This window comes from Callorhinchus milii, unplaced genomic scaffold (assembly GCF_018977255.1).
Source record: "Callorhinchus milii isolate IMCB2004 unplaced genomic scaffold, IMCB_Cmil_1.0 Scaffold6, whole genome shotgun sequence".
NCBI classification, from domain to species: domain Eukaryota; kingdom Metazoa; phylum Chordata; class Chondrichthyes; order Chimaeriformes; family Callorhinchidae; genus Callorhinchus; species Callorhinchus milii.
In genome coordinates this window covers 19,968,183-19,983,967 of record NW_024704747.1, presented here as the reverse complement: position 1 = coordinate 19,983,967, position 15,785 = coordinate 19,968,183, and the positions used below count along the sequence as shown (strand labels likewise).

The following is a 15,785-nucleotide window of genomic DNA, read 5'->3' as shown; positions in this document are numbered from 1 at the left end:
CAATTGTGACCTTTCCTTACTAATTAAATGGAAAAATTCAGAAAGATTTGTGAAGACTTGTACTTACTGTCAGCAACAGGTTCCATGCAAAATCCTAGTAAAGCGTGCAAGAAATCCACAACATTGTTCAGGGAGTCATTGTTTACATACTCTCGTAGAGTTTGACGAAACTGTACTTTGTCAAGTCTATACAATCTGGTTAAGCAGTTATGAGCCTAAAATGATTAAAATATTTCATTTTAATGCAAATAAATGCTTTGGATTTACTGGCAATGCTGCTGAACAAGCCAACATAAACTCTTCAAAATAGATGCACTTATAGTGAAACAGTACAGATAATGCATTACAGATTGAGTTGTAATGTATTGTAGTGCGGATTGTACAAAAGAACTGAAGTGTCATGTTGGAGAGTGAGATTTCCATTTCTTATATCAGCCCTCTTAGTAAACATGGATTGAAATAGGATTTGCAATGCATGGAATCACTGGTTATGAAGTTGCATAAAAACGTCCATCTTTCTACACTGGTTTCTTTTTCTAACATATTGATATTAATGGTGATGATCTCTTCTGTAGCACAGATCTCACCGCACTTTTATTTTGCCCCAAGAAGTATTGTGAGAACACAAGTATAGGCTAGGGTAACTTAATATTAAGGAATAATATTCCTTATCTCTCTTCCTGTGGAAGGTTTCAATTTGGAAGCCGATTCTTCTTAAGAACTGCCAAAATCTGTCTTCCAAATGAAAGCTGAATTTAAGCAGCTGCCACAATTTTGATCGATCTTAAATTTTAAAATAAAACAGTCAAACTATGTGGAACTTTTGAATTCGGGTGTTTAACTTGGATTGCAATAATATAGAACTGAAGGACAAAATTAACAAGCCTCAAAACTAAAGATTCGAAGAATTTTGAGAATATCTATCCATGGGAGAACAGAATAGATATTGGGTAGATCCATAAATTACTAGGTACGTAGAAAGGAATCCCAGCAAAAGCAGCAAAATGTTGAATCAATTAACCTTTTGAGAAAAGAGCTGGCTAAATACCCAACATTGGGAGTACCAGTTAAAAGGATACCAATAGAGAAAGGTGATCAAATGTTTCTTGGAAAACAATGGTTTCTGTGCTGCTGTGACCATGCAAATGTAGAAATGAACTATGCTATATTGCCAATGAACTGGTCACATGTGCAATATTTACAATCCTGACATTTGGTCCTGCATTAGTATTCTGAAGCTAATCACTTACTTGCAAACGGAGACGATCTCCTGACAGTCCACGGTGGCCCTCACCACAACCGTAAGCACATCCTAGTGACTTCACTATTTTGACAAGCATTGTTAATGCTAATTTGTGGGTGTGACCAGGCATGTCTTCATCCTAATCAATAAATATAAATACAAGTATTTTCAGTAGATTTGATGACTTCCCAACATTGAATAAAACTTTGGGTTATATCAGGAGTTTATTCCTGCAATGGAATTTCAGCATCCTAATCCATAAATGGTTCATTCATAACATTTTAAAGTTGTCGATAGCTTCCATAACATTAGAATCTACAGATAGAAGGGAAATAAAGAGATGGTTCTGAAAGACAAGAGAAAGTTCCACTTTCTAATATTAGAGATGCAATGAATGTTGAAGCAACAACAACAAAATTACATTTATAGAGCGCCTTTCACGTCGGGAGGATGTCCCAAAGCGCTGATTTGAAGTTTTTTTATTAAATAATTATTATTAATAAATTTTATATTAAATTATTAAAAATATATATATATATTTTTGAAGCACAGGACAAAGAAGGATCTTGTCACATGTATAAAAGTGCATCATTATTAATTTCTAATATAACATTAATTCCTTCAGAACAATTTTACATTATATAGCACCTTTCACATTGCCAAGACGTTTCAAAGTGCTTCACACATCTGACTGGGAGCCCCAACAAAACCACTTCAACTGCAATTCTTGATTATTATTTTTGTCATCCACAACCATAAATTTTATAATTACTCAAAATACAAAATGACACATTTTTACACACTTCACAAATTTTGAATGATAAATGTAAGAAATAACAACAAACCTGCTCTTGATTTTTGCTTTTTTTCCCTTCATCGCCTCCTTCACCTCCTCCTCCTCCTCCACCACCACCACCTCCGCCATCTCCATCTCCATCATCACCTCCTCCAGGTCCACTTCCATTCCCAGGTCCAAATGCACTCGCTGCGCCTTGCTGACTGGCTCCCTCTTTCTGCTTTTTGTCACCAACAATATTTTCTTTATTTTCTTTAATTTTGTAGTTCTTCTCCACAGAAGGAACCACTTGTAGCTGCAGCAAACACTCGATAATATTTAGCCCCACATCACAAATACGAGAACTGATGTCATGGTTCAGCACCACATACAGGGCTTTTAGAATGACCTGCATTTTTTAAAAAAAATCAAAAGGGTAAAAAGTCGTAATAATAAGTTTAATATTTAAAACTATGCACAAATGCTCATTTAAAAATCATTTTATTTTGCAGCATGAATATAGAAATATAAATTTATCTCTTGAAAAATCAAGTTTGTCACTCTTCGCATGGCATCTTTCAGGAAGAGAGGATTATCAAGGTCATTAAACCACAATTTAATACAGATGTTCCATCCTACTAAGGCAGGAAAGGAAATAATTATCTTTAAAGAATTATAAAGGAATTAGTACAAGTGTTCACAATTCTATACAAACTTTGCCATTTCACTTGTATTGAAACTATTTTTGGCCTAACAAATAAAACAAGTCTTTATTATAATAATAATCCTTGCATTTGATATAGCACTTTTTCATGTCTTCTCGACGTCTTAAAACGCTTCACAGAATATACTGTAAAGTGAATTGACCGTATATTTGTGGGCGAAATGCGGCAGCCAAATGCGCACAGCAGTGTCCCACAAACAGTCATGGATTGAAAATGACCAATTTATTATTAACCAACATTATGAAGGCATTCCTTTATGGAATATGGTAACAGTCTGTACTAGAGAACTGAAGACAAGTAGATTGACCTGAACAATTATTTTGATTCAAGGTGTTTGTTTATTGTTATAACAGGAATTTACCCCAAAATCAAGCATCCCGTTCTTCTTGACAAAATTGTTTGTTCCTTCCATATTTTCTGTTTCCTCCAAGCTGCTGTAGTTTATACAGGAATCAGTCAGACTGCGGGGCAGGTTGGCACATGCCAGAGGCTCATGAGGCAATTCAGGGATAGCCACTTGATTACACAGTTTTTTCATGTGCTCACTGAAGAAATCAGAATATCCCACATTGAAGGAGGCCACTGTGGTGTTGAATGTGGCTACGGTAATAGTAGAAATCTGCGATCTCACTACAAAATGTAAAATCGGTTTAGAATTAATTTCAAAATTAAATGGCATTTCATATTTATGTTAAATCATTTTTATGGGATTCAAGTTATATGTAGCAAATCATATTGTTTCCAGTCAAATCAATTTATTATTTTGCTGTATTGCTTTCTCATTAATTCTCACCAGGGCCATGCAGCGCTCCCTAACCAAGAGGCAGGAAGGTGAGCCACTTTCCGGCTCCAACAACATTGCTTCTGAACTGCCCTGCCAGCTACTGTTCTTGAGCTAACCTTGCAAGTCAAAGCCTTACTGACTTGGGTTGTCCTAGTTGGCCAAGCAGAAAAAGCTTGCCAGTGTTCACAATAGCAAGCTATATGTTTTTACCTGACTAAACTTTAGCAGAATCCCAATGCACTCTGCTATCTCCAAGCAGGGTCCCCAAGCCCTGGCTCTTGTCAACAAACTGTGCCAAATACTTTCTGTGATTAGTAAGCAGGATGTGTCCCTCTGGGCAGAGTGTGCAGATAAAAGAAAATTTCCATACATGTGGAAATTTTTCTTCATTAGATATTCCTAAGCATGCTGATGGGTTTCTGTGTATCAAGACACCTGGCTGACCAGAAACAAATCTCTTGAACTGTGACTGATTGTTCACCCTTCACTCAACCAATTCTGACATCTCTGTTCCCCAGTTAAGATGAGCAGAAATTGAAGTTACAAAACCAGTTCTTGCACAGCAGTCATTAGATCTACTTGTGCTGCGCCACCAGGTCAGATGACATATTGAATCTCAATTCACTGAAATAGCTGAACACATTTCATTTTAACATACATTTGCCCTAGTCGGGTCCAAATCCCTGACTGTCCGGCACCTTGGAACGTCCTCCCCATGTGAAAGGCGCTATACAAATGTAATTTTGTATTGTATTTTTGTTTTCTAATTTACACAGATACTTTTTATAAAAAAATTACTTTTACTACATGATTACATTACCACAATAAAGATGAGAAAGTACATATAGTTCTACAATATAGACCAGTTTACCATCTTTAACTGTATTATCTCCATGACTATTAGAGTGATCAGGCATGTCACTCAGCAAGGTATGATGGGAATGGGAATGTTTAGCACTTAGGCTTTCCATTTCCGTGGCAGTATCTGAACTTCCTCTTCGAGCCAGCTTTCCTAAGGAAGAAAGCAAATGAAAAGTGTGTTTGTTACATTCATTCAAGTGTAACACCAGACTAAATTTTAAATGCAATCAGATTATTTTATGAGAACGAAAGAAATAAAATGTACAGACACAGCCAGACTGTGTACCACTGTGTTAAAGACTGGGTTAGTGCCTGTGATTCAACATGATGAATTGCAGTCACGGGGAAACGGGAAGCATAGCTCTGACATTACATCAGTCAGGGTAAGAAATATAGTTCATATGCACCATAAAGTTGTAACTGAAGAGTGCAGTGAAAGCATGGGAACAGGCTGTCTGTGTACTCTCTCATTCAAGGAATGATGCATAATACAGGTAAGAGAAACGACCATAAAATAACTAAACATTTCTCAACAAAGCAATAAACCAATTATTATTAAATATGACCACAATGTACAAGAGCCACATGCACAAAAGAAACATTAAAATAATTTAAAATGACTAACATTTTTAGCTCACCCAGTATTGTAGCTTGCCACCCCCCTCTCTCCAGACGTCTTTCCTCTCCAATTCCAGAAAAGCTCCCAAATGAGAACGTACTCCGAGTTGGGGACACATCTAAGTGATCCTCATGAAGCGGGAATGGTACTCCCATACGTCGCTGCCTCTTTTTACCCTGGTGATGGAATGGTATTGAGCCTTTGCGTTCACGTTCTTCTTTGCGACTCTTGAACTTGGACCCCAGCAAAATAATAACATTAACAGTCAATGTAATTTTGTCTGTCAACATTACACACGGGCTGAAGTTTCTAATTTTCTGATTTTACGACTACTGGTATTTTAGTCCTTCAAGGACTTCTTCTTTTGAAAAATTTATGAAGGATACAACAAACTAAATTACTTCAGTCAATTCAATTCTTACCAATTCAGAATGTAGTTGCACGCAATCATACATTACACACCAATGATGATCTCAGGTATAAAAAAGGAATTGGGAACATGAGCAGAATGAACAACGAGATGCACAGTTGGAATATTTATGAAGCTGGTTAGAATAACTCAGATCAGCCTTAGATTTAAATTTGGCTAACATTAATGACTCATTTTTTTTCACCTTTTTAAAAATGCTCATCCCTAGATCAGTGGAAAGGTCTGGAACAGCCGGTCGCCTCAGGTTTGCTACGGACACTTTAGAAAAGGCTTCAGAACTGAGAGATTTTTCCTCTTCATTGCACTTCACAGTAAGATCCTTACAAAAGAATGTAACATGTTACTTGGACCAAAATAAAGCACATAAGGCAACTTCTTTCATCCTTTTAGAACTCTACGGTATATTTTCATGGATATTTTAACCATGAATACAGAAAATTCCCTTTATCAAATTCAGTAAAATAGCTTTATAAGATGCTTTTATAAAGGAAAAAGTTGTTCCCTCAGCCTCCAATTTAATGCCACATTATTTTGGGATTTAACTGCTACAATCATAAACGTGCTATGAAAACTCAATTGTAGATCTACTGATTTCATAGAAGTCTCAAAAGTGTTATTTTGTCTGGAGTTGTAGCACAGTACTTACTTAAGCAGCCAATGGGCCTTAACACTGTTGTTTGTAGCTATCTACCACATCAAGATCAATTCTGCAGTTCAACAGATAGAAAAATAAAATACATGCTTGTGGCACAAGTAGACTCTGGCTGCCTCAAAATTCTGGAAGAGTGTTGTGAATGCACAGCAAATACAGAATAGATGGGGTCACAATACATAAGTGCTAGTATTTATATAACATTACCCTCAGGAGTACAGTACTCACCTTGCTGGTAATGTAACAAAGAGAAGTTGGTATTCACAAGGACAAGGACATTCAACAAAACTGGCTCACAAAAGTCAGCTTATAATAATAATCCTTGCATTTGATATAGCGCTTTTCACGTCAGGAGGACGTCCCAAAGCGCTTCACAGAACACACTGTAGAATGAATTGACTATATTTGTGGGCGAACGCGGCAGCCAATTGCGCACAGCAATGTCCCACAAACAGTCGTAGATTGAAAATGACCAATTTATTATTGTTTTTGTTTTGGAGGGATTATTATTAGGCTCTGTGTGGAGTAAGGAAACTTGCCCAAGGTTTCGCCCTGCCGGGAATTGAACTCAGGTCTCTCGCTTGCAAAGCAAGTGCTCTAACCACTGAGCTACAGGACTCCAGCTTAAAGTCATAAGCTGATAAAATTAACCAGTGTTCATGAGAGATTCAGATAAAGAAGGTCCTTCAGCCCATTTCATCTTGTCCTTCCAAAATACCCACCTACTGTCTCTCATCAGATCATCAAGCTATATTTTAAATAAATCCAGGTTTCTGGCCTCAGCCACCCTTCCTGGTAACCTGTTTTAGTCATTAACAACCTTCTGGGTAAAGAAATATTAGTTTAAAGCTTTTTAAGCGTGTACATTACTGCTCCTGTCTATACACTGATTTACATAAGCAAATTACATGAGCAAATATACAAACTGCCATTTTTCAACTCCTTGCTGCATTTTGTTTTGTTTGCATGTTTGTTTCTAATGAAAGCATATTATTAATCATTTCCTTATGTGAGTTTTTTTAATTTAAACATTTTTCAAAGGTACTCAGTGTGGTGGCTGAAAATAGAAAAAATGACTTGGAATTTCCTAGGACTTGCTATCATATCCTTCAGATGAGACTTTAAACCAAGGTCCCATTTACTTGTTCATGTGAACATTAAAGAATCCCATGATGATACTCGAAAAGGAAAGTGAGTTTCTCCCTGGCCAGCAATCCCCCAAATAAAATTGGTAATTCGTTTCATGGCTGTTTGTGGAACATTGCTGTGGGCAATTGGCTGCCACATTTTTCTACAAATACAGTTACCTCATTTCACAGTAATTCCTGTGAAGCTCTTTCAGACGTTCTTCTGACATGATAAGGCGCTACACCAAATGCAAGGATTATTATTATCACTCTAAGGATTACTGAGGTGATTGTCAAACTGAAGTGAAATTCAACTTCCTGTGCCACTAAATTGTTTTAATTATTTATAAATTGTTATTGTAAAAATAATTATGTTAATCCAAACTCAAAATGATTTGTAATAAACCAGGGAATGATTACAAGGCATGGACCTGGTCGTGATATTTTCTTACCTGTGTTTTATGGGTGTTAACCAGTGAGGGAGCTGCTGCTGCCATGGAACTACTGCGAGGTCTGGGTAAGTGGCTTATCTCAGGCTCAGTGGGCCGATGAGGCTTTTCATCTAGGATCTGTCGAAGTCTTTGCAGGTAATACATCAGTGCCCAGTGGATGCCTTCTTCAGACCAGTGGGGCTGCAGCAGACACCGCAAGACTGCAACATCAAAATAGGTGGCACATCGAGACTTCTGGTTCAATGGTATGGTTACTGATGTCCTGTAACAGATGAGGCATGCATTTTAACAACTTAGTGAGAAGCCTAAGAGGAAAGGCAGAACTTTACGTAGAATGTAGAGGTACATTCATGTCATGGGTACATTGATTTGCTGAAGTGTAGTGACTGTCCTAGCCAACAATCCCCCAAATATAAATTGGTAACACACTTCTTGGCTGTTTGTGGGACACTAATGTGTGCTAATGAACTGCTGCATTCCCCTACAAATACACAGTCACTACAATTCATAGTAAATCCTGTGAAGCCTTTGGCCACGTCCTCCTGATGTAAAAGGTCAGATTCGAGCAGTCATTAATTGGACCCAATTTAATCCATGTCCAGAGAGACACAAATAACCATAGGCAAAACACCCAATAGTACTGTCTACTTGACCACCTTTCCCTAATAAAGTAATAACTGAGTCAATACTGATGCATCAAAACATCTACCTAACATTTAAAAAAATGTTATTCCTGATGACATATATTCCATACTCCCAACATCTGTAATAATAATAATCCTTGCATTTGATATAGCGCTTTTCACGTAGGGAGGACGTCCCAAAGCGCTTCACAGAACACACTGTAAAGTGAATTGACTGTATATTGTAGCTCTAACTCTCAGTAATCTGCAAATGAATTCCAAAAACAATTACCTCATTAGCAAAAGCTAAATGTCAAAAATTAAACACGTCACTGTTATGTGGTGGCATATATGAAGTAACTAACAATATCAATTATTTTAAGTTATCTTTGTACTGGAACGATCATTGTAAGAAAATTATAACTTTTACATCCCCATACAATTAGACATTATTAATTACTATCTACTTTGGGCGAAATCTATCATTTTTGTATTTATGCCTTTGATTTTATAGACTGCAATTCTCTGATATTTGAGCTTTTGTTATAGATGTATTTTTGTAATGATTGCCATGATAATTAATGATTCTGTTGACTGCAAAGGGATCAGTGATGCATTTACAAAGAAATTCCAGCTCTCTGCGTCATTACTGCCGCATTAGGTGAAACATACGCTCGAGGATCAAGTTGTGTGAGAGCACAACAGAGAAACCATGGGAACTAAAGTATCGTTCGGGAAGAAAATCAGCTTTCGTTTGCAGTCAGTGCACCGTCACGCTCAATTTATTATTCAGTGCACATCATAATCTCTCAATTTATCAGGCTTTCTAGTGTCTGCTCCTTTTCAAAGCCACATCTTTCTCAGACAAATAGTGTATACTAATGTTAAATGTATGTTTGGCATTTACATTTTTAATGCATTGCTCATCTTATTATCAATATACAGAACTGATATTGTACCCAGTCATATCATTGGAAGTCAAGTTATATGATTATAGTTAGAAAAAAAAGTAAATGTGGGTTGACATTTTATTCAATAAACCACATTATATTGTTTAAGTATATGCCTTCTTTGGTCACGCCATCCCATAAAGCATCATTGATTTTTTAGTCGTGGCTGGTGCTCCATTTAAGAGAGCATTGGATTTCTAATACATTGACTTAAGTGGACAAACAGATAAAAGCAGAATTTGTACGTGTCCATTTACTTGCCATCAACTAAAACAATCTTATGAATTATGGGCTGAGTACAAACTAGCCTTGAATTACCACCTAATTCAGAATTGTTCTAAGTCAGTGGATAAGCATTCCAGTCCAAATGTCCATGTGAAGTATGGAGTTAGCAGCAACTAATACAAAATCATATTGATGACCACTGACATCTTTCATTACAATGAATGCCTGTTACAATCAGACAGAAAACCATTTTAATCAGTCGGGGTAGCAGCTGAAACGCTATCATTGCCCTCAATTGCTAACTTCACTTTGGAAAGGAAGTAATGTCAGTGGTGCTTCCTGCGCATTGCCTTGCATGCAGAAGAATGCATACAGTAAATGCCATCGGTTGCACGATCCAGAAGTTAGCCATTCATCAGATCCTTGCTTAATGTGACCACTGAGACATTATACTCAGGCAATTGGACTATAACAAGGTCATATTCACAGACTGGTTTCCTTTAAATAACTCAAGAGTGCGGCAACTTGAGATTCTACAAAGTAATTAAACCACACTTGTTGATAAATCAACAGCAGCTACACTCATTTTGTTACTACAGATATATATATTTACATATGTATATATATTCACACACACACATCAAAAATATAGCAATGCAAATAATTACTGGTATTAAACAGAAATCAGTGGTACCTTGAGTTGGAAGTTCCTTTGTCCTGGGAGGTCCCAGCTCCTTCACATGAATTTTCTTTGTGGGAGTTCTGACCATCAGGTCCTGAAGGTTTAGAGTCAGCTTGAGCTGTTTCATATACCACCTGAAACCCCTTTGAATTAATAGAGAAGCTTTCAAAAATAACAGCTTAATTTTTGCATCCTATTAAAAATAATGAGATGATGACTTTATTTTCAAAGTATAATAAAACAACACACAGCAATGCATATATTGGATCTATATTGCCAGCCAATATACAGGTTGATAACAATGAAATATACAATTAATTGACAGAGTGGAGTCTGTTGTACAAGTTGTGTAAACATGTCTACAAAGAAAATTGCAGGGGAAGAGGATGGAGAAATAATTTATCAGCAGAGCAAATAAAACCAAAAATTGTATATTGTGAAATTATATAAATGATTCCAAAACATTCAAGTAAACACTTATCTGCAAGGTGAAAAATCAGCAAGGGAAATAAAATAACACTCACTGTTGTTCCAGCTTTAACAGAATCGCAAGGCGCTCCTCGGTTGTTCAAGGGTGAAGTTCTCTTCGCTAAAAAAAAGTCACCAGCAGGTAGACAATGCTAAGAACCAAATGCAATTTGTCTGATTCGATTTAAGTAAACCACAAGTTTCCTTACAACCTGCAGATGTCAGGACTTCCTAGAAAAATGCATCTAAATATACTAACACGCCTCACATTGCAATCGTTTCCTCACCTGTAACAAAGTTTCGGATTGGTTTAACGAGAGCAGAAAATGCTGGAACTCCGGGATGCTTATGTTCCCACATTCGCTGCCAAATAACCAGGCCACTGGCCAGGCGAAAGGTCAGATCAGATTCCTAAGAGGAAGCAATAAAAACAAATTGGGAGTTCCAAGTTTCAGAGGAACCCATTGCACCTCTTTATGTGCAAGGAATGTAACTAGATTGTACACATGAGGCTTAAGGCTTTTATTAAAAAAATCTTATTGCAGATTAATTACAGGAAATTATAACTCTAAAAACTAATCTTTTCACACAACTATGCAGCAAATTAGTGGTTAGCCTCAGATACAAATCTGGCTATATAATAAAAGTGACAAGATTTTCCACTCCCACATATATAGCATTGAGAATGGAAACACAATGTAATTGCTGTAATATCTCTGAGGCGACAGAGGAACTGATCCTAGAAGTTCACACAAATCACATTTGATAGTGGTCTCATCTCCACAATCATATTAAGGTTTTCTACAATGTACCAGTGTCACTTCTTAAGAATGTTAAACTACTCCTGATGTAGGGATAGAATATTGTATATTGCATGCACTGTTAATTCTCTTGTCCCCAAGGAGTGTATGAGGACAATTTAGCAGTAGGTACATTAATAAGTTAAAAAAAATTGTAACTGTAAGCTTAGGAACAGGTTTGATTTACCTTAATTCTGTTGACAAGGGGCGCAAACAGGAAGACAAACAGTTCCACAGTGGCCATTGAATTAGCAAATATCTTGGGTCTGCTGTGCTCTTCCTCCTCTGCAGTACTGCTATACCTGGGATGCCCTGGAGATGCCTGATTCTCCACCTGATGAACAAGAGCACTGCTGCTCCCAGACCAACTGGACCCTCCTCCTCCTCCAATAAAGCCTGCTGTAGCATCATTACTGCACTCATAAGGAGCTTCAAGCAGCATCCAGTGCAGTGTATGAAGCAGCTTGGTCTCCGCAACTCCAAGCTTGTCTTGATGACCTGTAACATAAAAATACACAAGGCAAAGTAATGCTTGATAATATTATTGAAGTATATACTCCTCTGTGACTTTCCCAACTTTTTTTCAATAATCTTTTCTCTGCGCCATCGGCCAGACATAATGGGCCAAATGATCTCCTTCTGCGCTGTATAATTCTATGATTCTATTTATGCATTATCTTTAATCAGTCTTCGCTAACATTTCTACATACAGTATAGTATGTACGTTGCAGAAATGCTCAAAAGGTTATAGTATTGTATCCCCTCCAATCATTTACTTCTCAGATCAGATTAATTCCATATATGAATTACCAATGTGCTCTCTGTGCATACTCGAGAATGCTTTAAAAAAACTGTCATAAGTTAAAACAACAAATGACTGTGACAAACTAACTGCCAATATCCCATTCTAAGTGCAGACACTAAAAGAAATAATGCAACCTTTTCTTTTCACAGAGAGCCAGGAACGGGCAGGAGTGATCAATTCTTCTCAAATTGATGGATTTTATCCTATCATATCATGACTGTTCTAGTTGCCGTAATGAGAAAGCAGCACTTAGAGTTAATTTGTTTTGCTAGTCCTTACTAAAGCTATATGTGTCCTGCATCCATTACTTTATTACCTTGAAAGGGTTTTGTTTTAAAAGAAACATGAATTTTAGAAAACTGAAATCAAACTAAAAAAATGCAAGCTCTCCAAGAAGCTAGCCAGCACTTTATAAATGCAAGTAGTTGTTGTTGGGAAAGATAAATCAGGTCAATTTCCACCTGAAAGAGAAATCCGGATCAACATTTCATCAGAACTCCAAAAACACAATCTATTAATCACCAAATAGTTCTGAAGATTCACATGTGAAATCTTAATCCATCTTCCTACAACATGCTGTCTACATTGCCTTTATTTTTTCTCTATCAATTTTCTCACCTTTCATCCCTCCCCCAACCTCTTGAAGGTGTTTTGATGCATTTCTCCTTGTGTGCATGCTATTCCACAAGTGAAGGCCAACCTCTGGTAGCTCACGTGTGAGCAATGGTGGCATCATAGCCGAGCCCAATCCGGGCCACACCAAATCTACCTACATTCACTTTCCAAGTCAGATCACAAGTCCTGAATGATTTTCCACTCCATAATCTAGGGGCACAGAGGACAAATGTGCTGCCCCAACTACAACTTGTCTGACATCTGCCATGTCAAGAAAGATTGGCATTTGAATTTACAAACTCCAGTCTGTACGACCAAGTGCTGCCCCAGGCATTGCCTTTACCCACAACTTACTGTTTATCTTCTGGAAAATTAATAGGCAGTGGTGAAATTGAAATTGAAAGTGCTCACCAAGCTTATTGCGGTTGGACAGCAGTGTAGCAGTGCAGTGAAGTACATGTGGTAAGGCTGCCTGCACTAGTTCCCAGCGTGTAATGCTCTGAATGGCCTCGGATAGAGCAGGAGACAGACCATGTAACTTGCTCTCCACCAGCACACGCTCAAAAGACTAGAAAACAAAGAGTTAACAATGTGAATTATACCTCTGCTGGTGCTGCACTATGACGCAGAGGTTATATATTTTACACAAAAGATATGGTTAGTATAAAGTTGTTGATTTTAATAGATTATTGAAAAAATTGCAGTTGACGTGAACATAATAATAATCCTTGCATTTGATATAGCACTTTTCACATCTTCTCGATGTCTTAAAGCGCTTCACAGAATATACCGTAAAGTCAATTGACTGTATATTTGTGGGCGAAACGCGGCAGCCAATTGCACACAGCAGTGTCCCACAAACAGTCGTGGATTGAAGTGACCAATTTATTATTTTTTTCTTGAGGGATTATTATTAGGAGTGTGGAGTAAGGAAATTTGCCCAAGGTTTCACCTTGCTGGGAATAAACCCAGGTCTCCCGCTTGAGAGGCGAGTGCTCTAACCACTGAGCTACATATTAAAGCTGATATGCTCTGTGTGCTGAGGTTTTGGTGCTGTGGTGCTGTTACCTTTCTTTTCTTCTTACATTGTTGAAAGTTAAACTGTATGAAGTGAGTTGGATGAATGTTGACTTAACCATTCTTGAGGCAGTCAAAAAAAACAGAAGGCTAATCATGCTACTTAATGGCATCCCAAAGAGCACTGAGTCTCACCCAGACTTATTCGATATGCTTCAACTTTAACTCAATCAGAAAGCTTAGCTACTATCCCAAAGGCCATCAACACATGCAAATGAGGTAACGTACCACACAGGAGGCTTCATACTGTTTGCCCAATTTTGGTCTCAAAAATGCACTGCAAGACAAAAATGAAAAGGTGCAATTTTACCAGTAAATCAATTGGTTTTGAACAAAACAATTTATGCATTAATCGTAAACAGTTTCATATGAGCTGTAATTTTCCGTATCATACATACAATTTATTCAATCTATTGCAACCAATACATTGCAATATATTTACAGTACAGCAGTTTAAAGTTTGATTGGAATATATTCTAAAGATTTGAATCTTGCTATATATTTATATATACTGTGTATATGTGTATATATATATATACACACATATATAAAATCACCTGCAAATACATGGAAGTCAACAATTCACAATCCTCTGAGTGCTTTGAGATGTCTTGACGATGTGATAGGCACTATATAAAATTTAGGGCTTATTATGATATTGATACCAAGAACCTACTGTAGCCTCAACAGATGGTTGTAATGAAAACAATAATAATAATACTTATTTGGTAAAGCTCCTTTTACGTCAGGAGTTCATCTCAAAATACTTCACAGGATGTACTGTAAAGTGAAGTGACTTTAATTTATACACAAACAAGACAGCCCATTTTGTTCACAGCAATATCTCACGAACCAACCATGAAGTGAATGAGCAATTTTATTTTGGGGGATTGTTGGCCAGGACACCGGGAGAAATTCATTTCTCTTTTCAAATAGTGCTGTGGGATGTTTAACAACCACCTGAACAGATACAAAAATACACCCGAACAAATATACATCAATCCTCTGAGGTCAAATAAAGGAAGTCGATTTTGATTAAACAATTTAGCTTGCCGAGCAATGGTACTGTGAGTCATTGTAAAATGCCTTCCCAGACCAGCTGACGCTAGGTTTGTTTATTATACAATCATTTCATAATATACAAACACAAAAAGTATTTACCAAAAAAAGCATCATGTTTACAAACATACATAAACACAGTATTTCCTGGTCCAGATAATTACATTCCTATTTAATCAGCGTTATCCGGAATGTGCACGAGACAGACATCAAATGTTCATTAAAAGCTAAATTTCCCATTTGATGTCCGTCTCTCACACATCGCAGATAATGCTGACTAAATAGGAATGATTTCTCCTGATATCCTGGCCAACAATCCATCCCAAACAAAGCTGGTCATTCCCTGCGTGGCTGTTTGTGGCACGTTGCTGTGCACAAACGGGCTGCCACACGCATTCACCTCTGGAAACACGGTCACCGCAAGTCCAACGTGAAAAGCGACGTACGTACCAAATGGAAAGATTATTATTTATTCTTAGAACTACATTTTCTGTCTGGGGGGGGGAGGGGAATAGCCTACACAATCCATCCTCCCCATCCTATTACAACCACATCCATCCCTGCAGCTGCTTTACCTACAAGCAGGCACTCGGGCCAGTAAACAAATCACACCCAAAAAAGACGCAGAAGAAAATGTATGTTTTTTTTTTTGCCAAAACGCCTACATTTTTTTTTCCTCCTACGAAGGACTTGGGGCACGAGCGGTGGTGCTGGGTTGACAGGGGGGGCTCCGGTGTGGGGTCGGGGGGGGGGGGGGGGGGTGGGGGGGTCGGGGGGAGAACTTTACTTGAACTTTGACCACAAAACGCACAG

At 37.6% G+C, this 15,785-nt stretch overlaps 1 protein-coding gene across 1 annotated transcript in view; it reads right to left on the bottom strand.

Moving 5' to 3' along the window:
* Positions 1-15,785, bottom strand: part of LOC103182963 (unc-80 homolog, NALCN channel complex subunit) — a 72,973-nt gene that overhangs the window by 56,373 nt on the left and 815 nt on the right. The window contains exons 2-15 of the mRNA XM_042336237.1: positions 14,142-14,190; positions 13,248-13,404; positions 11,604-11,914; positions 10,904-11,027; positions 10,667-10,737; positions 10,161-10,291; positions 7,669-7,930; positions 5,622-5,756; positions 5,027-5,240; positions 4,399-4,539; positions 3,105-3,373; positions 2,089-2,427; positions 1,251-1,382; positions 68-215 (exon numbers count right to left, since the gene is read on the bottom strand). Coding sequence (XP_042192171.1) covers positions 68-215; positions 1,251-1,382; positions 2,089-2,427; positions 3,105-3,373; positions 4,399-4,539; positions 5,027-5,240; positions 5,622-5,756; positions 7,669-7,930; positions 10,161-10,291; positions 10,667-10,737; positions 10,904-11,027; positions 11,604-11,914; positions 13,248-13,404; positions 14,142-14,190 — 2,483 coding nt within the window. The remainder of the gene's footprint in view (positions 1-67; positions 216-1,250; positions 1,383-2,088; positions 2,428-3,104; positions 3,374-4,398; positions 4,540-5,026; positions 5,241-5,621; positions 5,757-7,668; positions 7,931-10,160; positions 10,292-10,666; positions 10,738-10,903; positions 11,028-11,603; positions 11,915-13,247; positions 13,405-14,141; positions 14,191-15,785) is intronic.